The sequence below is a fragment of the Zootoca vivipara genome, chromosome Z (genome assembly GCF_963506605.1).
Source record: "Zootoca vivipara chromosome Z, rZooViv1.1, whole genome shotgun sequence".
In the NCBI taxonomy this organism is placed as follows: Eukaryota; Metazoa; Chordata; class Lepidosauria; order Squamata; family Lacertidae; genus Zootoca; species Zootoca vivipara.
The window spans coordinates 39,009,063-39,033,824 of record NC_083294.1 but is presented as its reverse complement, the minus strand read 5'-3'; the positions used below and the strand labels follow the sequence as shown (position 1 = coordinate 39,033,824).

The window sequence follows — 24,762 nt, the reverse complement described above, 5'->3', positions numbered from 1 at the left end:
CCACCAGGAAGTGTCTCCAATGTTTGAACGCAGCGTGGATCGCAAGAAGTTCTTTGTCAAACACGGTGTAGTTGCGCTCGGGCTGTGTCAACTTCCTGGAGAAGAAGGCACAGGGTCTCCACTCCCTGTTGGCGTCCAGTTGCAACAAAATGGCGCCAACAGCTTTCTCAGAAGCATCTGTCTCAATGCGTAGGGGCGCGTCCTGGACCACGTGGAACAGGTTCTGGTCCGAGGCGAACACCCTCTTGAGGCTTTCGAACGCTGCTTGCGCCTCTGGTGTCCACCTGAACTTCTGCTTGCCTCTCAGGCAGTCAGTGATGGGAGCCGTAACGCGAGAGAAGTTCTTGATGAACTTCCTGTAGAAGTTGGCGAAGCCTAGTAGGCGTTGGGCATCTTTGCGCGTCCTGGGGCTGTGCCAGTCCAGGATGGCCTGCACCTTGTCCTTGTCCATCGCCAGCCCCTTGTCTGACAGCTTGTAGCCCAGGAAGTCCACCTCCTTGGTGTGAAACTTGCACTTCTCCAGCTTCACATACAGGTGGTTCTCCTTCAGGCGCTGCAACACTTCCCTGACATCTTTCACATGCTGCACTGGGTCATTGGAATAGATAAGGATGTCATCCAGAAAGACCAGGCAGTTCTTGAAGAGGAGGGACCCCAGGACGTGGTGCATGAAGGCCTGGAAGCAGGCTGAGCCCCCTTGCAACCCGAAGGGCATCACCAGATATTCAAAAGAGCCCAGAGGCGTGAACATCGTGGTCTTCCATTCATCGCCTTCCCGGATCCTGATCAAGTTGTACGCCCCCCTCAGGTCTAGCTTGGTGAAAATCTTGCCCCTGCGTGCTGCTGTCAGGAGATCATCCACTCTGGGCATGGGGAAAGCCACTGGCTCTGTCACCGAATTCAGCCGTCTAAAATCCACCACCAGGCGGCGCTGTTGCGTGTCTTTCTTGTCCACCCAGAAGACCGGGCTGCCCCCTGCTGCCTTGCTTTCTCTGATGAACCCCCGCTTGAGGTTCTTGTCGATGAAAGCGCGCAGATCCTCCAGTTCCTGGTCTGACATGGCGTACAGCTTGGCTGGGGGTATAGTTGCCCCTGGCACCAGGTTGATCTGGCAGTCAAAAGGCCTGTGTGGGGGTAGGTGGTCGGACTCCGCTTCGCTGAAGACCTCCTGCAGGTCCCAGTACGGCTTGGGTATCGCCTCACCCCCTTTGACGTGCATGGTGGCCACCGTGGCTATCGGAGGCCCCTCCCCTGGTTGGTGCTGCATGCAATGTTCCAGGCAAAAGTCCGATCCAAAAGTGATGCATCTCTGGTGCCAACTGATGGAGGGGTCGTGGCGCGCCAGCCAGCTCATGCCCAAGACGATGGGGGGGTCTGAGATGGTGGTGACGTTGAATGCCAGTGTCTCTGAGTGCCTTCCCACCGTCATTCTCATGGGGGGGGGTTTGATGAGTGATGGCCCCCCCCAGCAGCTCTCTGCCGTCAATGGTTGCCACATGAAGGGGAAAATCCAGCTGCAGAAGCTGGATCTGGTGCTCTTCTGCAAAGTTTCTCGAGAAGAAGTTCGCTGAGGCACCACTGTCAATTAAGGCAAGGACCGTCAGGGGATAGCCATTTGGGAGCGTTAGCGTGACTTCTAGAACCACTCCTGCTCTGGGAGGGGTGGGCTGGCTCTGCTCCTCTCTGTGCGGGTGGGTGGGCTGGGGCTGTTGTCTGCTGACTGTGCCTGGCTGCTGCCCCTTGTCTCCTGCAGCCAGGCTTTCCCGTTTCCCTGCTGTGGTGCTGCGTCAGTGGGGGAGGGCACCACCGTTCCCGCCCTGCCTTGCCACTCCCTGCGATGTGGGCAGTCTCTGACGAGATGCTGGGGGGAGTTGCAGAGAAAGCAATTCCCGCCCTTTCCCTCCTTGCGTCTTGGCGCCGCTGGGGTTTGAAAAGCCCGCGCGCGCGCGCTATCAATCTGCATGGGTTCCTGGTCCTGGCTGGCCCCAGGCGTGGCTTGAAAGGGTTGTTGGGGGAGTGGTTTCTCCTGCGACCGTGGGAACCAAGCCCGCTTTGCGCGCGTTGCTTGTTTGTCGCTCCACCGGGATTCCTGTCTCACCCCCACCGCCAGAGCCGCTTTGCTCAGCTGATCCATATCACTGGGCTTTGGACCTCTCGAGAGCTCATCCTTCACCTCCTCATGCAACCCCAAGTAGAACGCCGCTTGCATTGGGGGGGACCCCAGTTCCCACCCCAATCTGTGCACCAGCATGGTGAATTTCGCCCAATACGCGCGAACTGTCATATTTCCTTGGCGTAAATTATGAAGTTCCTCCTTAGTCTGGTCCATATGACTATCGGACGAATACATCGTTTTCAAACCTTCTAGAAATAGTTTGACATTCTTCATGCAAGGATTCCTTGTTGCAATTAACGGTCTTAGCCACTCCCTGGCTGCCCCGGTAAGGTGCTCCACAATAAACGCTACTCTGTGCTCATCATCAGGGAACTCATCGTGGTGCAGCTCAAGAGCATACACAATCTCAGTCTCAAAGCCTTGAAATTCCTTCGGGTCTCCATTGAACTTGCTAACTAGGGTCCCAGCTCTCCTTCCTGGCAGCACTTGGACTTGGGGTGCCCCTCCCGCCTTGTTTTTCTCTGCATCCAGCTTGTTTTGGAGGTCTACCGCCACCGCCCTTAATTGCTGCTCTTTTTCCTGAAGCTCTCTCACCTGTTCCGCAAGTTGTAGCCGGTCGTCCTGGACCTTCTTAGTCTCCTCTTTAGCTGCCTTCAATTCTCCCTGCGCCTGCAGCGACAGCTGCTGCAGTTCTAGCTGGGCTTGCTCCGCGATCTGCCGCCACTTCTCCGCCTCTGACACGCTCATCCCGGCAACTCCAAAGTAGCCCAAAAAAAGATTAGGAGGTTGCTGTCACGGTGGCCGGAGTGGACTACTTCAGAGTAACGACGCCACGCAGCTCTGCATTTTATTCTTTTATTGGTGCTGCGTATTTACAGTGCTCAAGTCATTGCTATTTACACGGAGTGATGTGGTCAGTCGGTTTCAGAACCTCCTAATGGCTTTTGGCGCGTCTTTCTCCAACACAAAAGCTTTGGCAGACCCATCCTCTTGCCCCTCCTTTTCCTGCGTAATTCTGGAGTTGGGGGGATGGGTCTTCCCCCCTTGCTTGCCCCTTCCTGTCCCACCTGGGACCCTGGCTCCTCTACCTTGCCTGAGCCTCGGACACGACTTCCTGCTTCCCCACTGGAATCGGAACTCTCCCTGCTTTCCCCTTTGCTCGGGGACGGGCTTGAACTCAGGAGGGGAGGGACTTCGCGATATCCCCTGTCCCTCACAAGCGCTGTATCTATTTTTTACCCATTCATATTTCTGAGGCAAAATGGGTGCTCTTGTTGGATCCCCAAACCCCACCAATCTCTACCTTCTGCTTTTTGATCTGCTGTTTTTTCTCACACCCATTTGCAGTGATAGTTCCGCTCAATGGCTGCCGCCTCAGCACCATTCTTCGCACCTTCAACAGGGCTTCTTCTCCTTTATCCACACATAACCTTAGTCAATCAGGGATCCATTTTGTTTCATACACGTCCTGGTCACTGATTCATTCCATCCCTATTTCAACATTCTACAGCTGTTTAACACCCCACCCCACTTGGTTTCCAGACCCATCATCATCTTGGTTATCCTCAGGGGTGGAACTTGGTAATGTGTTGTCCTGTGCAAGTCCATTTGATGCCTTCCCACCAGCCCTTTGTGGGGCTAGCCTTATTCCAGGATTTGAGAAGGAGGTGCAAGGCTCTGGCAGGGTCCTAGAGCCCTCCTATCTCCTTTCCAAAGCTGGGAAATCACTTTCCTGGCCTTGAGAAATGGGGTTAGGAGGACTCTGTCAGAGCCCTCACACCTCCTCCCCAAAACTGGACACAGTATTCCAGGTCTGGTCTACCGAGGCAAAATAAAGTGGCACTGTTACTCCTACTATGCTTCTGTTGATGCAGTCTAGAATAGCATTAGGATTTTTTGCTGCTGCATCACACTGTTGACTCATGTTCAGCTTGACATCCCATTTTCACATGTACTGCTGGCAAGCCAGGTGTTGTGTATTTGTGCATCCAGTTATTTGTGCATCTGGTTATTCATGAAAATGTCCACAACACTGCCCTCCAGAGGAATGAAGCACAAACATTATGCCGGTGGAAATTTGTTGTGCAACAGATGGTACGATTTACTTTGCTACAAAGTTACCAGCAACCTGCTTATTATGCATTCTCTTGTGCAACAATATCCTGCTGGGTCAAAACATTTTGCCAGTGGAGAAAGTATCCCACCCAATGACTTTTAAATTAGCAGTACACACCAGATGCATCGCAATGCACACCAAAAAGTAACAATAATGCAAAAGCAGATGAGACATTTCATTATAGTACACAATATTTCTAAAACGAGTGCCTAAAGACAGTCCCCAGCGTGGGATGACTATTCCAAAAGGCAGATGACATCTTCAAACTAGCCCCTAAAAAAGAACCATAAAAAGTAGATTTTTAAGGCCAGTCCACCTCTAGTTTCCAACACCAATTGTCAAACATCAACATGATTCACTATGACCATATCTGAATGGCACTGAGAAGCACTTCTTAACGGACTGAGATGCCGTTTCAAATATAGTGCAGGCACCCGATACTCTTAACCTTGCTTTTCAGTTCACCCAGCCATTAAAAATCACGAGGAGCCTGTCTAATACTATGAGAGATACTTCCAAGAAGATGTATTAATTTACACCCTCTGTCAGTGCACATATTTATTGCTGTTATAAATAAGCATTGGAAAAGGCATAAAACTCTGGCGATGTAACGAATGAAAAGAGGCAACGTGAAGCTTTCCAAAAGCACAGGCGATGCAATCGGTTTATACACCATCAACGTCGCCTTAAAGTTTACCCAGAAAATTCAGGAGTCAACTTTTCCCCTTGCAACTTATCCTGCTTCTATAATTTACAGTCTGAAAGTATTTGTTTATATCACGGTATCAGAGAACAACAGAACAAAGAGATGGAAAGGCTTCCTCATGGTAATTGTTTCTGGAGCCCAGCCATTGATCTAGCCAACTGGCTATATTTCCCCCCTAAAGCTTTCTGATGTGACTGGGCAATTTCAAATTAAAGAAAGGAAAACATTCTATGTGTTATTAATCTATGGAACCTGCTGCCACAAGATGCAGTGTTGGGCATTAGTTTAAATGGCATTAAAGGGGAATTAGAACTTGGCAGGTAGGTTTATCAGAAAGGCTATAAGGAACTTGGCAGCTTCATATAATAAAGGTAAAGGTAAAGGGGCCCCTGACCATCAGGTCCAGTCATGTCTGATTCTGGGGTTGCGGCGCTCATCTCGCTCTATAGGCTGAGGGAGCCGGCGTTTGTCCGCAGACAGCTTCCGGGTCATGTGGCCAGCATGACAAAGCTGCTTCTGGCGAACCAGAGCAGTGCACGGAAACGCCGTTCACCTTCCCGCCGGAGCAGTCCCTATTTATCTACTTGCACTTTGATGTGCTTTCGAACTGCTAGGTGGGCAGGAGCTGGGACCGAGCAACAGGAGCTCACCCCGTTGCAGGGATTTGAACCGCCAACCTTCTGACAAATAGTGAACTCCTTCTCTTGCCAAAATGGCAATATCAAGCAGACTTGAGGGATTCCTCAGGGGGGAAAGGGAATAGAATACATATTCTGGAACAGGACAATTTCTAGAGTTTCTTGGGGAGAGGGATAGACTATTAAACCACTCTGGAAATCGTAGGGGAGTGTGGGTAGTAGGGGTCTCTGGACTCTCAGTACTTTTGTTTCCCAAATAATTTTTATTCATTTTCCAATATTCACAAAAATGAAATCACAAAAACCATAAAAGAGTTCTGAACTTTCAGTACTCTTGACAAACGATTCCCGTGATTCCTTGAGGGGAGCCATGGCTGTGGTATGATACTGCTTGAAATGTACAGTTAATACGGGCCCCACGACAATGGTAGATGCCATTCACATTTAAAATGGAGCAGAGCTTGTAGTTTAGAGGCCACACTGGCACATGGGTGAATTGTGTGTGCTGAACCTCCATTTAGCCATGTCTACACACTAGACAGCTTTCCTGCCAGCTGGGATGATGTCTGGTACTGAAACTGGGATAAGAGAAATAGTGCAGATCCTCCAAGTGTCCCTATTTTCCTAGGGATGTCCCTGATTTAGGGAAGCTGTCCCAGTTTCTGATTTGATCCAAGAATGTCCTGCTTTTCCTTAGGATGTCCCTGTTTTCACTGGAGAAAGGCTGGAGAGTATGGAGTTATCTGATCTCTGAGCCATCTGAAGGCAATCCTGTATAGGGAACGTTTTTTTATGTTTAATGTTTATGTTTTTATATATGTTGGAAGTTGCCCAGAGTGGCAGGTGCAACCCAGGAAGATGTGTGGGGTATTAATAGTAAAATTACCATTATAGGATGGGACATTCCTATTTTCATTGGAGAAATGTTGGAGGGTATGAAAGTGCAGGCAGTGGGAAAGTCCAGCATTTCCAACCCATGACCTGTTTTGACCCTTCTGATGAACCAAAGTTGAACTGTTCCAGAAGCTCTTGGTAGTCTTGGTAGTCCAGATAACCCCACAATTAATTAGCAGTTGTTGTAACAATGAGTGCATATATGTTCCCTTGCTTTGATATAGGCTAATTGGCTTGCTTTGATGTTACCCTTATCTGTGGGGTGCTGGGCTCTGAGCCCAGAAAGGGGGAACTATCTGTAAGATTTGGCCATTTGCCACCTATGCCCTCATCTGGTCAGGTGAAGTGATGGGAAATCCAGGCCAAAGTGACGCATGCTGCTTTGTGTATAAAGAATGTGTGGGTGTTTGTTTGGGCATGGATAAGCCGTCTCTGTGATGTCCATGCCATAAAGTCTGGGAGATCTGGCAGGCTGACATGCTGCAAATCTACACCTTTCTTTAATAAAGCACTAGAACTGATCTCTCTGGTGTTTCTCACACCTTTCTTTGGCATCCCTGCACCCAACCGCTCCCACAAGTCGTCCTTTGAGCCCTGCGGTTCAGAAGTATCCTTCAAATTGTACTCCCATCCTCTGCTCTAAATAACAGTTGCTGGGATTTGCATGCTGGGTGAGCACTACTGTGCTCAAGTCCTGCTTTTGAGCTTCCCATATAGATATATGGTTGGCCAGTGTGAGAACAGGGTGCTGGATTAGATGGGACCTTGTCCTGATCCACCTGATCCTCTTCCTACATTCTTAACGTCTGATGGTCAATAAGAAGCTAATGGTGTACAAGCATCCCTAAAACCAGCTAGGAGCCTTAAACCTTCCTGGAGCAGTTGAGTCAGGCACTCTTCTAGCATGCAAAAGATGCTATGCTGCTTTCAGTAACTTGAGAAAAACATTGAAAAGGTACACCTGTTATAAATGACTGCTTTGTGGTCATGGGGAAGTGAGGAAAGTGAATTTTTTGTTGTATCTGCTTAAGTTGTTACCAAAAAACCAAAACAAAACACTGATAAATTGTTTTTTTTAATAAGAAAGAAGAAGAAAAGAAAATATGTCCCTAGGATAAAAATCATGGAGTAATCCCATATTCTCTCATCATATTTCTAACTGGTAAAAATTACACAGAAAGTTTCCTTATACTGAGTCAAACCATTGGTCCCTCTAGCTCAGTACTCTCTACATGGACTGGCAGTAGCTATCCAAGCTTTCAGAACAGGAAAGCCTACGTGGAGACGCTGGGGATTAAACCAGGGACATTCTGCATGCAGGCCAGATGTTCTACCATGGAGCCATGGCACTTCTGACACTATATTTCCAGTTCTTTGGGATATGGGTGAACAATTCAATACTTATTGACTGGACCGTAACAGCATCAACTCTCACCCGAGGGAGCTTTGGCCTTATACTTTAGGCCAGAGGTAACTAACCTGGAACCCTCTAGATCAGCCTTTCTCAACCTTGGGTCCCTAGATCTTGTTGGACTACTACAGGTACTCGCATCATTCCTAGCCATCATGGCCAGCAGTCAGGGATGACAGGAGTTGTAGTTCAATAACATTGGTGGATCCCAAGTTTGAGAAAGGCTGCTCTAGATGGAATACAACTCCCATCATCCCCAGCCAAATTAGCTAATGGTCAAGGGTGATGGTCCGACACATCTGGAGGACACTGCAGACAGAGCAACCGCTTCCTTTAGCCACCTTGTGTGGAGCAACTACATTTTCAAAAGTTGAGAGGTTCACAATGAATTCTAAACCCTTGAACATTTGAATTACCAACAGTTCTTTTGCCAGCAGACTTCTAGAAGCAATATATTATTTGGAACACTAAGGTGGTTTCAATATTTTAGTGTACAGGATAAGCACTGAGCTGAACACCAGATGATTAAAATGCAAAAGGTAGATTCCTGCTTAGAATATGAAGTCCCCCCCCAAAACACTTCACTCTTGTCTTGCATGAAGCAGACATTCTCAAGCGCAAGTGCTAAACTGACACTGATGTCTTACTTCCTTTTAATCTGCAATGTGTAACTTGTCAGGAACTGACGGAGCAAATCAGCCTGTGCTCTTGAACTGAAAGACAAGTTGTTCCTCTTGTAAGATGTTTATAGAGTAGTTAGATTTATTTTATTTTTTTCTGCATTAGGGAGAAAATGTTCACAAGAGGCTAACTACACCCTGCATATATTTCCTGGAGCAAACATGGTTTAGGAATCTTGTGGCAGTGGTAGTAAGACAACTGGGGGGGGGGAGAGGGGGAAAAAACAGCTATTGGGGGAACAGGTGGCTTGGCAAAGGGTTAAGCACTCTTCCCCTCCACTATTTCGCCACTCTAAATTCTCCCCTGAAACTGCTTTTAATTTTAACAACAACAATAATGTTGGAGCTCAGATACATCTATAGGCACATATCATGCAGCTAGCTCCTAAGGTTATTTTCTCCTTCTCCTCATGGAAGTCTTAACCAATTTCCTTGTTCTGTATGGAGTGGAACTGCAACTAGGTAGATGGACAACAGCAGAAGTGGCTGCTCTGCGTGACCCCGGCGAAAAAGTATGTTCAGGCAGCATGGAAGCAGAGACTAGGTAGAAAAATCATTTTTATAAATTGTCAATGCCACTTTTAAAAAAAACAACAACAACAAAGTCCTGTGAAAGATGCTAGAAGGGGAGCTGACCATGGGATATAGAATATGAACACCGTGATACAATCATTTGGTTTATTATGACTGTAAGTCTTTGGGGAGCAAGTGCTGGATGTGTGCGATCACCCAGCACTGAGTGCAATGAGTCACAAAGAGGTGGCTGATTTGCTGGGAGGAACTCTGAAATCCTCAGAGTCTGGGGAAAGTCTGTACCTGGAAAAGAAACATCAGCATCACCTTAGCTGGCCAGCATTTGTGGCCCTCTTTGAGGTACGATCATTGCTAGAGCTTCCAGCAAATTTCAAAGTTCTCATGGCAATTTTAAAATGCATGTATGGTCCAGGTAAAATATTGATTCAGTGGTTCAACATTATAAAAATCACACAAACTATGTGGCAATGTAGCCTCAGTCAAAGTACCTACACACAACCACAATCTGGTATTTTCATATCCTTGATTATTGCAAATCCCAGGCTGCATGTAGTGGTTTGGTTTCACCCTCAGAAGCACACTCCATTGTCTCTCAAGACATATGCCAACAACCCACCCATCTATATTCCAAACAGGGATGGGGGGAACCTGTTGCTCCCCTGATGCTGTAGGACTCCAACACTCATCAAGCCAACCAGCATGGCCAATAATGAGGGATGATGGGCTCTGTAGTGCAGCAACAGCTGGAGGTCCACAGGTTCCTTACCCCTGCTTTAGAATATGCTTCACTTGATCCATATTTCTGAGGTCTGTTCTCTCCACCCCACCCTGTGAGGTTAGAGTGCCCATATGCTCCACTATACAGAGGACACTTCTGTATCTGAAGGTGACCTCTGTTTGAAGGAGTCCTCTATCCAAGTACAGTTTAAACCATAAGGGGCTGTGAAGTGGCCCACAAACAGTAAGATTGCAATACAGTTGTTGAGCAGACACAATGGCTAATTTGCATCTCTACATGTAAGTTAGCATATGCACAATTTATGCAAATCTCTGTCCTCTTTAATCCTCTGTTTGGGTGATGCATTTCCTCTTTATTTGGCAGCCTATAAGCAGCTACCTTAGTAGAGGCAGCCTGTTTACTTAGATGCTTGTGAACATGCCAGTTCCTTTGTAAATCAAAGCTTATCACTCAGAAACAGACACCTTCGGAGCCTCCTCCTTCCACCCTGTTGGATAAATGATATTAAACAAGTGTGAGTGACCTGGGGATGGTTAAATGAAAGTCTGGCATGTTGGGAGGCTGTGCTGTGTGTGGAAGTGTAAAGTCCAGGGGTATTCAAAGAAGGGCCTCTGAAGATGACCTGATAAGTATGTGAATGATTTTATAAGGGGTTTGATGCACTTTTAACAGTGCTAAATTTTGATGGGCTGGCAGCTGGTTAAGCTTCTTGAACATTTTAGAGGTCCCTGCATTCTCATTTGCTATTGTTCTTCAAAATTCTTTGTAATGTGTAGGGATTCTGTAGCTTGGTCGATGCCCAGAGTCATGTAGGTACCTTGACAGTAGGAAATACTGCTGTGCCATGATGGCGAGTTCTACTGGTGGAATAAGCTGAAAAGGTGGTGTGGTGGTAGGGTAGGGAAGCAGGTTTTTGTCGAAATGAGAAGTGGGTCAAATGTCTTCCCCATTTCTGCTTAAGGAGTAGCTGTGAATGTTGAGAAAATGAGGTGGAGAAGACTGGGAGGAAAGCAAGATGGCAAAGGAGTATATAATGGCTCAAGGGTAGAAAATACTGTAGATTTGTGCATTTTATTTGTCGGGCAGTAGAGCTCTGGAAGAAATCACTGGGGATATTATGCAAATACTGTGGCGGGGGAGTCACCCAGCTTAGTTTCTTCCAAAATCATGGTGGGACCACAAAACAGAAAAAGGAGTAAACAACAATAACAACAACCCCTGAATACCTCTTTTACGCAGAATGATGCTTGCACGTTTCCGCCCATTTCTGTTTTCTACATGGCATGTATAATTGGCCAGATCTGGCTCCTTCACAACGTCAAAGATTAACGCCAACTCCACTATTTTTTCTCCAAGATGCTCTTTGAGAAGCCTAAGAGAAAGAATCATTTTTAGAAGATTGTCAGGCTCACATTGGCAGGGAAACTGAAGATGGATTGGATTTATTCACAAAGCATCTCCCCCCCCAAAAAAGACTTCCTCTGGATTTCATTATAGTATGAGTGCAAAAATTATCTTATGGTGGAGGGGAAAGTGGGTCAAGGAAAAAAGGGTAGATTAAAAAGAAGGGCAACAACATGCTTTCATGCAGAAAGTTCAGTCCTTGCCACCTCCAGTTAAAACAGGCCTGTGGCCCTCCAGATGTTTCTGAAGTATAATTCCTATCACCCCTCTCCATTGGTCATGCTGGCTTGGGCTTATGGGAGTTGGAGCCTGGCAACATCTGGTGGGAGTGATGACTGTTTCAGATCCTGGGCAGCTGCTGCCAGTCAGAGTAGACGATACTGGGCTAGGAGAAGATATACCGTAGTCTGACCTGATATAAGGCAGCTTCCTCTTTTAGTTATGCAGTGACTCTTTCCCATACATATGCTGCAGTGATCTAAGAACGTGATCTTCAGAACATCAGCTCCCATGTATATCCTGAATTATGATTGTGGAATTGGAAAACACATGCAAACAGTGGGCCAGATTCAACTAATGAGTCCCACTTGTGGAAGCCCCACAAAAATGTCTGTTTGAGCAGTAGGGCTTTCCGCCTCCCTCCACATGCCCTACCTAGTGTTGGGGGTTGGCAGAATCCCAAAAAAACAGTATGTGGGGAGAGAAGAGGGGAGATCATTCTGTCTGGCAATCAGAAATGCTTGTGCTAATGGAAGGATTACTGTAATCCTATGCTGAATTCCTCCTGGAGTTATATCATAAATTATGACATCATTTCACACAAATCTATTGTGCTTCTTGACACAACATTTGGCAGAAAAAGACACTGGGTTGTATCCTTAGTCTAAAACTGGTAGGGTGCCCCACCTGCAAAATCTGGGATAAAACTCAGGGTATCCCAGTAAAGGGCTCCACGGAAAGAGTTCTGTCTGAAAGCCAAGAGGTGGGCTGCTGTCCTGTAGAACAACCCTGAATGGCATCCTGGTGGGATTTCTCCATTAGATATGCATCAATGGATGGTGTCCATTTGCCAGGATTACCCCTGATGGCAATATCCACCAGCAATGGGTTTGGCTGATTCAGGATGCTTGCCCTGTGTCTATTCCAAAATCCAGCTTACATCTGCAATCAATAAAGTTTTGGCCATTTAGATCCCAAGCTGGTGTCAGGTCTTTCTTACTGCAATACACAGTTGTCCCTTGGTAACACTGGCCTGCTGCACTGTGACCTTTAATCAGGTCTTGAGTTTACAAATGCATGAATGGTAGGGCCAGCCTTTGAAACACAAGCCTTGGGAACAGTGGAGGAGCAAGCCAATCGGGCATCTGGGGCAGTGCGTGTGCCCTGTGCCCAGGGGCGGGGCCAGCCACCTGCAGGGGCAGGGTCAGCCGCCCACAGGGCGGGGTCAGCTGGGGCAGGACAGTCTGCAGGGCCTCCGAGGAGTCTGCCTGCCTCCTCCCACAGCCGCCCTACAGCTGGGGGTGGGAAGGCAGTGGGCGGACCGTATGGGGCAGTGTACCCAAGCCACCGCGTCACTCCCAGGAGAGATGCGTGGCTCAGGCGCGCTGCAGGCCTCGCTGTGAGTGCTACCTGGCATTTTGTCACCCTCCCCCAGTGGTGACAACCGGGGCAACCTGCCCCCACCCCCCTTCCTCCGCCCCTGCTTGGCAACATGTTCTTTGGATCCGAGCCAGTTGTGAAGATGTTGATGAGACCTGGTTTCATATATGGCTAGCAACGACAGAGTGCCACATTTACATCTGTATAAAATTTAAGCTCAAGGCCTTTAATAACTTTGATACCTCCCCCCTACCCCATTCCATGACTGAGTCATACATATTTTGGTACACTTAGACTGCAGATTTTCTACTTGCACCACCTGAAAGCTTTCCATGGAAGCATGGCCTCTTCTCAGAATCCAACACACCATCTATGTAACAGCAGTGATAAGTGTTCTCATGTCGTTGCTTTGCTCCTTCCTATAATTCCTCACACTGTTGGAGGTTTCACTATCCCCCTCATTATCTCATGTGGGTGAGAGTGCAAACAGGTAAATTAATCAAGGAGGGGTAAAATAAGAGTTTAATTCAATGTGCCTCCATCCTCACCCTTCATGCAACCCAGTATGAATCTGATTTTTTTCTTATCTTAAAATAAAATAAACAGGAAACATGGTGTGCGAGGGGGACCAGAGATGGATAGACAATTTAATAGTTTCTGGGAAAGCCTCTTGAGAAATTTGTACACTGTTTTATGGGCTCAACCAAAGAAAGAGAAAAATTAGCAATTTGTAATTTATATGCAGTAAAATTCAAAACTGAACAATTTTCCTCTGTTACAGCAGAAGTGACAGTATTGAAATTCATCCCAATCAGACACAATTCACAACCCTCCAGGCAGGCTTAAAGACTATTATTCCTTGTTTAAGAGGACCAGTTCGATTTACACAATGTTTTTATTACAGCTCTTAAAAACCCACCTGGCAAGGAGATTTCATTCTTTCCTCTTCCATGCTCCCCCCACCCTCTCCCAAACAGCCATTCCTTTCAGCAGTGGATCAGCTGGACCCCAATATATCAGGAAAAGACCACAGAGTTGATCCCACATCGTGCTGGATGATGGCAATATAGGCAGGACTCTTCTCTTAAAGAGTCAGCCCTTTTGCCTCTGTGCTACTGGTAAGACAGGTTGCTGGTTTTTACTGTTACTTTAACAGTTAGGAAGCCAAAGAAAGAAAGAAGGGAGGGAGGGAGGGAGGGTGTGGCTATAAAGAAGGGGTATTACATTGAGTCTGGGGCTTTCTTCAAGGAGCAGATGTTTCAGCTGGGGGAAAACATAATACTGGTGCACATAGCACTTCTCAGGCACCCCCAGGCTCTCAACACAGCTTGGGATAGGGGGCAGACCCCTATAGACTGCTCTCTTTCTTCTTAGCATTCCTTCACTTCCTCCATCTAAGAGCGAATAAGCACTCCTTACAACGATGCTTGCAGGAAGTTACTTGTACCAGTGGGAGCTGATAGACAGAAAGGCAACCTGTTTCCCCTCTTCCCTGATTCCTTCTCTTTCAGTAACTACTTGCTGGTAAAGTAGATCACTTCCTTTGCTTTGCTTTCTGCTTCTTCTCCAAGTTTAGTTTGTTCAAGTCAGTACGTATGTGCTAATGTGTGCTGTTTTTAACTTCTTGACTCTGTCTTGGCAGCATGCAAGACTATACTCAATGCTTGAAGTTTTCTTTATTTCTTTCAACAAGCGGTCTTACCAGACTGTTCCACCCCCACCCCCTGTACACAGCTGCAATATATTTACCACGCTCCAACACTTTCCCAAAGCTGCAGATCCACTTGAATGCATCTAAATATCACCTGCTTCTTCTGGATCCACCCCTCCTTCCTCTTCAGGCTTTCATGCCCTCCATGTTATGGTGGCCCCTGCCACCCGCTCATGGTGGGGCAGGGCTGGGGTGGAACAGCCATTCCTCTGGAGCAAATGTGAAGCATCTGTGGCCCTCCAGATGTTGCTAAAACTCTTAACTCCCATCAACACCAGCCAGCAGCAGGGCAAAGGGTTGGGAATGATGTGAGTTGAAGTCTTGCAACACCTGGTTCTCCACCGCTGCTCTGGAGGCTGGGCATTAAAGGCTGGGAGGGTTTTAACTATGAGACTTCAAAGCCCCATCCAGAGTATATCTGTAGGCCTTCCAGTTGGTCATGAGGAATATCTTACTTGTGAATAGCCCAGTAGTGGGGAAATTCTGGTCAATTTGGGCAAGTCACATCTAGCTTCCCTCCACCTAATGTAATACGTGATGCAATTGGGCACTCTGCAATTCCAAAACACCAGCTGATCATTGGGGCTTGCATAAGATTGTGCCTTTGCCTGCAGGGTTTGACTGCAAACAGCATGGACAAAAAACAAAAAAAAGCTCATTTGATGTCATTGTGATGTCGGGTGCCTGACAGATGGTCAAACCCAGCCAACAGGGCATAGGCAAGATTCAGGGCACCCATTGGCCAGATTCAGTTACCCACTCCCATTTTTCCTAGTCTTTCCAGTTCTTGCCTGCCTTCTATAGATCCTGAAAACCAGTCTCCCTTTAGGGGCAGATGAATATGTTAATTTCGGTTCTCTTTTTCCTATCTTGAATTCAGTTCTTCACATTTCAGTTCTTCATATATCTATATCTGTATCTGTATATCTACAGATCTCTATCTATCTCTATCTATCATCTATCTATATCCATATATACAAACAATGCTAATGAAAATTCAGTAGCATTTTAGTGCACATACTTCTAATGCATACATTTTTATATGCAGATTTGACATTTTTGCAAAGCAGTTTTCTCTTAAACTGTTTTGTGGGGTATTCTCATTAATGCAGTGGTACCTCGGGTTAAGAACTTAATTCGTTCTGGAGGTCCGTTCTTAACATGGAACTGTTCTTAACCTGAAGTACCACTTTAGCTAATGGGGACTCCCGCTGCTGCCGCGCCACTGCTGCGCGATTTCTGTTCTCATCCTGAAGCAAAGTTCTTAACCTGAGGTCCTATTTCTGGGTTAGCAGAGTCTGTAATCTGAAGCATCTGTAACCTGAAGTGTCTGTAACCTGAGGTACCACTGTATATTGACTTTTAGGCACATTTCAACCTAAGCTTTTTTCCAAATTTCTTTTTGTATTTTTTTTTGGGGGGGGGGGTACATATTGTTTTTGGACAACTGCATCATAAAATATGGCAAAGTGTAGATATTGAAGGATAGCTGTTTTTTGGTTCACATACAAGAAGTGTGATTTCTAATAAAAAATGCAAACAAAACTATTTCGTTTCCATCCCTATCTGCCTTTGATTGCATCTACTTCCTCCGGCCTTGTGAGTGCTTGTTTAGCTAAGACAGAACCAACCTTGCCACTGATACCACCCCCAGGTATGGCATACTCCTGAGCTTGGCCAAGGTCTGACATGCCATCTCTCCCTGCTTTCAAACTCACTTTGCAAAGACATGCTTGCCCAGAGTGAGAGAAAAACAGGAGAGGGCCATGCTGAGGCTGCAAAGATTGCAATTGTTCCAGTGCAACAAGGGATATTCACCACCCATGCACCACTTAATAGCAAAGCCAACAGAATTAGTAGATGTGAAAAGCACAGATTAGATGGTGAAAGCTGGGCACACAGTTGCTGAATACAATGTGTGGGTAGCATGCGTAGTTCAGGGGCAACTGAAGCTATATTTCTCTCATAGGATGCCATCCATCTTTTAGATTACATCGATACGGTGCAATTAAGACAGTTTCCCAAGTGTTGTGGCAGAGGCCAACAGCAGGCTGTGTTAAAGGCTAAAGAAGGTCCCCAAACCCAAGTAGAGATGCATTGGCTTTAGACAAGGGACTCCAGAGACATCATTGCAAAATCTCTACAGTTTCTTCAGGAACAAGAAGGAAGCACAAGCCCAAATGATGCTAAGGAGCTAGCCATCTATCAACCAACAGCTAGACTAGGGAATGGTTCTCTGTTCAACACAAGCAGCCTGCTAATTACACAATTTTGAGGCACATGGTTGTTGTAGTTGTTTTTAATTTTGGAGTGGTGCCATGTACCTGATTTCCCCTTCTTTAATGTGATTTTCGAGTTCTTCGATAAATCTCTCTCCTCGTGTCCAGTAGATCATTGGACCAGACTCTCCGCTGAACCCAAAAAATGCTTTGCAGGCAACTGTTAGTGGTTGACCTGAGAAAAGACGCAGAACAAGGAAAGTTAGATGGATGGTTGTAAGGATGAGAGCACAATGGTCTATACATTTCTTCTGGAAAGAGGTTTTTTTAATATATATATATATATATATCAGTTTTGGGATTGAGCGCTGATGGTTTTCCTTAACCCAATGAAACTTTCTTTTAGCCTGAGGCAGGCATAGGCAAACTCGGCCCTCCAGATGTTTTGGAACTACAAATCCCATCATCCCTAGCTAACAGGATCAGTGGTCAGGGATGATGGGAGTTGTAGTCCCAAATCATCTGGAGGGCCATGTTTGCCTATGCCTGGTCTGAGGGCTGCATTCCTTTCTGAGCAGCCTTCTGGGGGCCGCATGTAAATGATGGATGGGACCTTTGTACAGTGGGCTTCTACAAATACGCATCCCTCACTGTCTTCCATCTAGGGAAACAAGAGGCATTATCAGAGTTCAAGGACACATTCCAGCTAGGCAAAACCACTCAAGGAATGTATGAAACAGGGCCAGTGAGACTAGGGAGAGGCTGTGACCTGAGGAGAGTCCTGAGGACCAGACAGAGAAGCTCGGAGGGCTGCATTTGATATAGCTGGGTGTGTGTGTGGCCTGAGGATAGAAATTTTGTAACACTTCTCCACAACACTAACCCTATCAATTGGCTCATGCATGCCCTATGCTTTCTAGGCAGAGGTACACACTTTCCTAGTCTGTATCCAAGCATTTTTGTTTTGCCTTATTGCTTCCCCCAGGAAAACTCAATCACTACTGCTGAATTGGAGTAAATTACATACTGAGTTTCCTGCAGATTGCCAATTGCTCCAATTTATTGATAAAGAGCAAATTTTCTATGGAGGGACCTTGACCTGGGAAGCCTGGACCTGTTCCTAGAAATGCAGAGCAAAGGTGAGCCCTGGTGAGCCCTAAGTTCTTGTTCCACAATCTGCCTTGAAGTAACAGAGGGCATCTATTGAAGGTTGCAGTTTTGTGCACAACTACTGGGGTGGAAGCTCCCTTGAACATGGTGCGATTTCCTCCTGAGTAATTTTGTATGAAGCTGTGCCAATTAATATGCTTTTAAGAAATGTTTAACATGTGCTCATGAGTGATGCACAGCTCTTCTTTGATTTTAATAGGGAGAGGCACTTATAGCAATGTGAGAAAGGGGAAAGGAAGAAAACCCCCTGAGTTGTGGTCAATCAATATTGACAGCATCTGCCCTTTCTACAGTATATCACACTGGGAGGTACTAGTCAAACAGCTTGGGCTGCATGTTTCCTATTAACTGACCCACCAAGGTTTCTTTTTTTAAAACCAAGAATTCAATAAGAGGAAATGGAAATATTCCAAAGAGATGTCTAATTTCTACAAAAGCAGAGAACATTTCCTGGAGGGATTCACACTGTTAGAAGAAATACAACAACAACAACAACAACAACAACAACAGCAGCAGCAGCAAAGTTTAAAACCAAAATGCTGTAGGAATAGTTTGCCCCATTTGCTAAGCAGACAGATTCGCAATCCGGCATGGAAATTCACTTCCTGAAATGTTTATTAAGTGCTGAATTTAAAGTGGTTAGGGCAGGGGGAGTGAACAGACGAATCCTACTCATCTTCATCTGGAGGTGATCTTGCTGGTTTCAAATGGACTTTCTGGTTCAGCTGTAAACTGCATTGAAAATCTATCTAAATATATATATAAATGTAGAAGGTCCATGTTTGTTAAAGCACACTTTTCTCTGAAACTGCTTGCCCGATCATGCTCAAATTTGGCCACAACATCACATGCAGTTGTGGGAGTGTTTCCATGCACTTACATTGGACAGATGACACACCTAGGCCAGGTAAAAACCTGGATTTCTGTAAAAAAATTGCACCCTCCAGTGGACATCAACGAAACATACGACAAAAATACTGCCATAATCCCGCCCACTCCCCATTGACCCCCACCACCCTGGGACCCAGCTCGCCCCAGAGACCACACCTTCGCCAGGGAGCACCACCTCAAGAGCAGGCGACTCCCCATCCCTCACCGCCCCACGAGACCCAGACCGTCCAGGGAGCTGGCCGCTCCCCAGCCCCGCCTGCCCCGGAGATTGCGCTGCCGCCAGGGAGCAGGCCGCTCCCCAGCCCAAGTTACGGAGATGCCGGTGGGGGGGATGACACACCCCATGGAAATTGGAGGAAGGGATATCCTGCCTTCCTCCACCTCTCATACGACACGGGGCCCTGACTAAGCCACGGCAATGTGTGCCCAGGTACAGCTAGTACTTTATAAGAAAACCTATCAAGTTTTTAATACTTGTGTGCTGAACCATGCTTGGGGTTTGTGAATGGAGGAAACTGGGGAATAAATTTATCCGAGTAAGGAAAGTTGAAAATTTCGGGGGGCATGGAATGAACATGGAATGGGCTGGTGGGTGGAATTTTATCAGTTGAAAGCTGGAAGAGGGAACAGGTTGGAAGAGAGGTGGAAACCCTACTAGGTCTAGTAGGGTTCATCCAAGACTTCCCAGTTTTCTGCGAATTTTTCATTACTCCTCAAACACTCTGGGATTTGCTGGCAAAGGCACATAAATAATGCAGCTGAAATCCAGAGAGAAAAGAAATCCTGATAACACTTTACAGATCAAAACTGAACAAAACCTGGTGTATAGTAACCGGAGAGACAGAGAACCTTTGCCTTTCTTATGCCAGTCCTTGTACATAGCAGAGTGACATTTAACCAAATACACAGAATGAGGCTCCCTCAGAACTGTACAATCAGGGCATGTGCTTACTCAGCAAATATCATGGCACTTCCTGGTTGCTAAGCAGTACCCCACCAGTGGTGGCCTTTGTGGCACCCTGTGTTTTGACACCCCCTGAAGGGTGGCACCCAATGTGACTGCACCAGTCACACTCACCCTAGGTGAGCTGATGTTCTGTAACCCTTAAGTTACAAACATAACGATCCCTGCTGTTGCACTTTCAACAGGGTTAAATCAAATTCAATCAGGGTTAAATCAAAGCAATTCCATGCTTCAGACAGGAAATTGCTGGTGGTGCTTAGGATTGAACAGAACAAGAGAGGAAGCTCTTTTCTTTTCTTTGTTGCTATGCAATAAGATGACTTCCTGTGCAGAGTAACTTCTGCCTCTGTGCTCAACAGAGGTGGAGATGGGGGGAAAAGAATACATACATCATGCACAATCTTTGGGGTGTGTCCCTTGGGGGCAATTTGAAAACTGGGAAATGCTGCTTCAACAAAGGTCCTCTTCCCTGTCTCTTGGGGCATTGTCCAAGGTTTCACATGCAGTTTAATTGCATTGTGTATTGGAGGAAAGCACTTCGCAGCACTCTGGTTTTAATTACTTTTCTTTTAATATCTCCCTTGGTTTATCTAATTAAGCATCAAAGGCCTGCAGAATGCATACAGCATCTTTGTCTCAGATCGATGTCCCTTTTGGCCATCAGAAGTGTAGTCCAATAGTTTAAAGATTCACTGGAGGAAAAGTGGGAGCATAGTCGGCACATTCCTGACGCATTAACATTTAATAGGATATTTCAAGTGGCAAAAAGGAAAGGTGGGCTGAGTAGAGTGTTAGAACGTCATTAATTCTCCACTTTAAAGTCGGGTCACCTTGTTACATGAAAGGCCTTCAGTTCCCAAGCTGGCAGTGTCTTCTTTAGCTTTCCTTCTTCTGTTCTGTCAATCAGGCCTGTTTGTTTCAAACTCCCTGCTGTTAAGATCATGAAGGGCCTCCTCACTGGCTAAAATAACTTCTGATAACTTGATTGCATTATGCGTGCTTTGGTGGGTCACTTGCTCTGTGAGTTTGTGTGCGACTTTCTGCACAGCGCACGATGACGTTGTTCATAAGACACAGGAAGGAAAAAAGGAGTGCCATCGAATTGACAGGTCTTGGATGCAGACAAAATAACCTCTGCTGATTTCGTAACTGTCTTTGCTAAGGCTCAAAGCAGAGTTTGAAATGATCCTATAAATATTACATCACTTATCACATCTGTAGCTTAACTATTGTTAACTGACATTGCCCATTAAAAAAAAGTGACAATTCAATCTCTGGAAGGATGACCAGGTATTCTTTTCTATTGTCATCCTTTTGACAAGTGATGCCTGGTAATTTTCAAATATTTAAGCGTTTGACACAGGTCAGGGGTAGAGAACCTCAGGCCTGAGGAATGAAGCAAGGTTTGAATTTGTGCTGTACCCTACAGCTATGCTGTCCCATCCCTTCTTACAACAATCTGCAAATGAGGAATTTCCCCCACCTAGTGCAGCAACATGAGTTTGACCAAACTGCAGGAGGCAGTGGAAGACAAGAGTGCCTGGCATGCTATGGTCCATGGGGTCACGAAGAGTCGGACACGACTAAACGACTAAACAACAACAACAAGTGCAGCAATATCCTCCCTTCCCCACCACACCCCCATTTATTTTTGCTCAATATTCAGCATAAAAAAAATATGCACTGGGAGTTGTTAGGAGACCCCTATTCCCCCCTACACAGCTACAATTTCCAGAGGTTTTTAAACAGTCAATCCCTTTTCTTAGGGAACTCAGGATTGGAGCTCTGAGAGGGGAATAGGGATCTGCTAAGAACTCTCAGCACCCTTGATGAACCACAATTCCCAAGATTTTTTAGGGAAGTCATGACTGTTTAAAGTGGTATGATTGTGCTTTAAATGTCTAGTGCAGATGAGGTTTCAAATGCTTTCTCATGGTCTTGTGGCTTTTTACTAGATAAACATTTTTTAAAACTTGGTCCTAATAAAGAATTAGGGACACGGGTGGCATTGTGGGTTAAACCACAGAGCCTAGGGCTTGCTGATCAGAAGGTTGACAGTTTGAATCCCTGTGACGGGGTGAGCTCCCGTTGCTCAGTCCCTGCTCCTGCCAACCTAGCAGTTCAAAAGCACATCAAAGTGCAAGTAGATAAATAGGTACCACTCCGGTAGGAAGATAAATGGCGTTTCCATGCGCTGTTCTTGTTCGCCAGAAGCAGCTTAGTCATGTTGGCCACATGACCCGGAAGCTGTCCGTGGACGAACGCTGGCTCCCTCGGCCAGTAAAGCAAGATGAGCGCTGCAACCCCAGAGCATAGCTGTCAAGTTCTCCCTCTTTTAAAGGGGAATTCCCTTATGCTGAATAGGCTTCCTCGCGAGAAAAGGGAAAACTTGACAGCTATGCCCCAGAGTCGTCCACGATTGGACCTAACGGTCAGGGGTCCCTTTACCTTTTAATAATTGCCCTACAGTTAAACTTTTGGTTCTATGTTGAATATCGATTTCCATGCAGCTCATTTCAAACAGTAAACTATGGGTGCAATAAGTCAGCTAAAAGCTGCTGATCCTTAAGCAAAAGACAGTATATTTCAAAATATAAGCCATGGAACTCGGCAACTAAGGAAGCAAATCAAATCAAATCAAACCAAGGATGCCACAATTCAACATTTGCCAAAAGTGAGGTGGTGGTAAAATTTTGACATTTGCAGGTCAACAGATCCTTTCACCACAATCCATTCCTCACATTCTGAAATTAATTCATGGTGTTTCCAGGTGGATACTAATTTTGAAGTTGGATTCAATCACATATCAGCAAATTCAAGTTGTACATTTAAAATTGGTTTGGTGCTCCTCTGCAACAAACAGCTCCCCTTTCCCCGACTTTTTGTAATCAATAGGTAAAGCAACAAGAAAAAGCACTGGGAAGTGTGGGATAACAATTGCTTGATGTGGCATCCTGTAACCTCCCTGCAAGCTTTGTGCAAACAGATTAGGTTGAATGGCCAAAAACCAGATCAGCTGGAAATGACCTTTGCTTACATTCACAGCTTGCAACTCTTACCTTATCATAGTTCCACTCTCTTGATTAACCTTCCTCCCTGCCACCCAGTCTAATTTAGGCTGCAAGCCCCCAGGAGCTAAGAACCTGCCTCTTGCTTATTTCACTCTGCACTGCACCATGAGCACATATAGATATTTTTTTTTGCTAAAGATCCTTTTGAGTTTAGAACGATAAAGTGTGGCATATATTTAACACTAGAGGGTGCCCTTGCAATCTAAGAACACGCTAGATGCTGAGAGAAAAGATGTGAAAGCCGCTTCTCTGCTCAGCAGGTTTAGAGAGCTGCATGTAAAAGAACTCTACTAATCATAAGTGTAGACAGGTGATTTCTGCTCTGCAAAATAGATGCTGTTTAGCTATACAAAAATGTTTTTGCTATTGCCATTGCTGTTGTTGTTTTATTGCTGTATAGAAACGCTAGTCAATTAATTGTACACATTTTTGTCAGTTAATAAATGGATTAAATCACCATATATTTGCATATAGATAATAATAGTTCTGGGAAAGAAGAGGACATCCCAATGAAAAAAGAAGAATGGCTCATGAAGATGATGGAATAGACGGCTTGACTAACTGTGAGAGTTAAAGAACAGAATGAAGAAAAATTTCTTGAAGAATGGAAATATTTTTCAGAATATTTGAAAAAAGTCATGGTTATGTAAAACTGTTAAAACACATTATTTGAAGTACAACAGCAGATGAGAAGTGGTAGTTTAATAATTTATAATTAGCATATATAATGGGTATAATTATATACAGTAGCTTTATAAGGTAAGACAGTGGTTTTCAACCAGTGTGCCATGAAACCCTTGAAGGATGGTCATGGGTGACGCAAGCAACCCTGGCCTCTGTCCCTCTTTCCTTCCCTCCCTCCTCTGATGCCCTCTTGCATCTCTGCCTCACCAAGGCTTGCACAGCTGTTTGTTGCAGCAGCCCTGGCTACAAGCTCCCCAGGCAAATGGTGCCTCTGGGGCTGGCCAGGGTGTGCTGGTTGCCAGAAGATGAGGTGGCCTTGGAGCAAGCAAGTGGGTGAGGGAGCCCAGCCAGGTAGTCCACCAACCCTTGCTGTTGGGAATGGACAGACAAGTGGGAGGCATAGCTGCCAAGTTTTCCCTTTTCACACGAGGAAGCCTATTCAGCATAAGGGAATTTCCCTTAAAAAAAGGATAACTTGGCAGCTATGGTGGGATGCAGGAACTGCGTAGGCTTTTCTTGTACTTGCTGTGTGCAATGCCTGCTTGGGAGCTAAGTGCCTGGTGTTGAAGGGGAGCCTTTCCACCATGCAGGCCAAGCAGTTCCCACTGCTACCACTGCTGCCTTCCAAGGTGAGTAAAGTGCTAGCCTTTGGCCATTTTCTGTCAGGACACCAAGGCTGAAGGCATTCTCATCCCATGCCCCTGTGGGGCAGAGCAATAAAGCACTCAGGGGCAGCAACTCAGTGACCAGGGGCGATGGCTGCCTGGAAGACTCCCAAGGAGAGGAGAGGAGAGGAGGCTGAGGGAACCCTACACAAGTGAGGGAGTTCGAAATGGGCTGAGAGGTTGCCAGCTCTACAGGAAAGGGGTGACATAACTGGACTCCAGGGCCCTACAGAGGTGTTGCAGGGAGAATGTAGTGTGGACTCCAAAAGGTTGAAAACCTTTACAAGAACTACCAGGGGTAAGGTAGGGCTATATTATCTCCCCCACCCCCAATATCCAACTCCATATAGTGCCATGGAGTGAGATTTGACCTGTGGATGTATGTGATCCACCTTTGCTCTGCCAGAAGGAGTGGAGAAGGAATGTCCCTGAAAACTGATGAACTGAAGAGGCCAGTTCCACACAGCTGTACCAATTGGCACTAATAAAGGCACTTTTGTATGAAATAGTTTTGCTCCTCTGCCTTCCGCCCTCATTAAATCAGTTTAGC

The 24,762-nt window shown here is 46.1% G+C and overlaps 1 protein-coding gene across 1 annotated transcript in view; it reads right to left on the bottom strand.

Annotated features, from left to right (window-relative positions):
• IL1RAPL2 (interleukin 1 receptor accessory protein like 2) overlaps positions 1-24,762 on the bottom strand; it is a 497,668-nt gene that overhangs the window by 17,198 nt on the left and 455,708 nt on the right. The window contains exons 7-8 of the mRNA XM_060270509.1: positions 16,873-17,002; positions 11,061-11,206 (exon numbers count right to left, since the gene is read on the bottom strand). Of these exons, the coding sequence (XP_060126492.1) occupies positions 11,061-11,206; positions 16,873-17,002 (276 nt within the window). The remainder of the gene's footprint in view (positions 1-11,060; positions 11,207-16,872; positions 17,003-24,762) is intronic.